Consider the following 1,269-nt stretch of genomic DNA (forward strand, 5'->3'; position numbering starts at 1 on the left):
ATAAATTTTGGGCAAATGCCAAATATTTTATCATCCAAATATCATTGCTACAGTAATTTCAGGTGTATATTTATATAGTAATCTTTGGAATTCTGAGAGGATGGGAAACAGCTGTGCTTTTATCATTCTGACTGCTCTCCCTGGTTAATACTGGGCTTTGTTAGCTGCTACAGACACAGTATTGTGGATTAATTCTTCCTCCCTTCCCACTATTTCTACCACATTTTGGTAATAAACATCAGTGAAAATACCCCATGTAAGGATTTCTGACTCATGTTTGATTATATGTAATTCTGTTAAAGGAAATAGGATGGGGAAATTGGGTTGGATTGTCTCTTATTAACATTATTTAGCTAACCAAACTTTTCTTCAATATATCTGCATTGTGTACCCACAACATCCCATGGATGGAACGCATTAGTGGGAAATCTCATTTATTATATAATGTACTATGCCTTTCTGGATTAGATAGATTTAAAATGTTACAAACATCAGATGCCACTTAGAGCAGTTATCAATGGTTGTTAACTTATCCACATTTATTTTCAGTGAGTGTCATAACTCCACAGATCGAATCAAAGTCAGAGTGTGGGATGAAGATGATGACATTAAATCCAGAGTCAAGCAACATTTCAAAAAGGAGTCAGATGATTTTCTGGGACAAACAATTGTAGAAGTGAGGACCTTGAGTGGAGAAATGGATGTCTGGTACAATTTAGGTGATTATCTTTATATCTACTTGAAAACAAATTAAATAAAATTCCAGATTACCTGTAGCATGTATTATACTCCCATATAAATAAAAATAGCCAATCCCTTTCTAGAACATTCTGTTGGACTTTAGATGATTAGTTTCATGGGCAAGTAAAGACTACTATTAATTTAAATTCAGTATTATTGAAAGGCTTTGGTAAATGAAATGAGAAAACCCTTTCGAAGAATCAAGTAAATATCTTTTAGGAGAAAAAAATTATTTCATTCTTAATTTGTAATTCATAAAATATAGCTTCAAAAACCTTTGTTGTATGTGTTGGGAACACATAATCAACCTATAATTTAATGCTGTTTGACTTATTCCAGTCCATTAATGAAATTTTGGCAATAAAGAAAAAATGTATTTAGGATTTCTTTCAAATAATGATATAAAAATAGGCTTCAGTTGGTAAAGCCAAGAAAGTGTGTGGACTTATGCTGAAGCTGATGATGAAGACATTGAGAATATGTTTAATTGTCATGATTTTTTAAATGAAATTTTATTATGGAACCAGA

General features: G+C 31.8%; 1 protein-coding gene across 1 annotated transcript in view; it reads left to right on the plus strand.

Annotated features, from left to right (window-relative positions):
* The window catches only part of UNC13C (unc-13 homolog C (C. elegans)), a 656,589-nt gene that overhangs the window by 267,197 nt on the left and 388,123 nt on the right, over nucleotides 1-1,269 (plus strand). Inside the window, 1 exon segment of the mRNA XM_012658024.1 lies at nucleotides 550-719. Within this exon segment, the coding sequence (XP_012513478.1) occupies nucleotides 550-719 (170 nt within the window).

Source organism: Propithecus coquereli, unplaced genomic scaffold (genome assembly GCF_000956105.1).
Source record: "Propithecus coquereli isolate 6110/MARCELLA unplaced genomic scaffold, Pcoq_1.0 Scaffold57, whole genome shotgun sequence".
Classification (NCBI taxonomy): domain Eukaryota; kingdom Metazoa; phylum Chordata; class Mammalia; order Primates; family Indriidae; genus Propithecus; species Propithecus coquereli.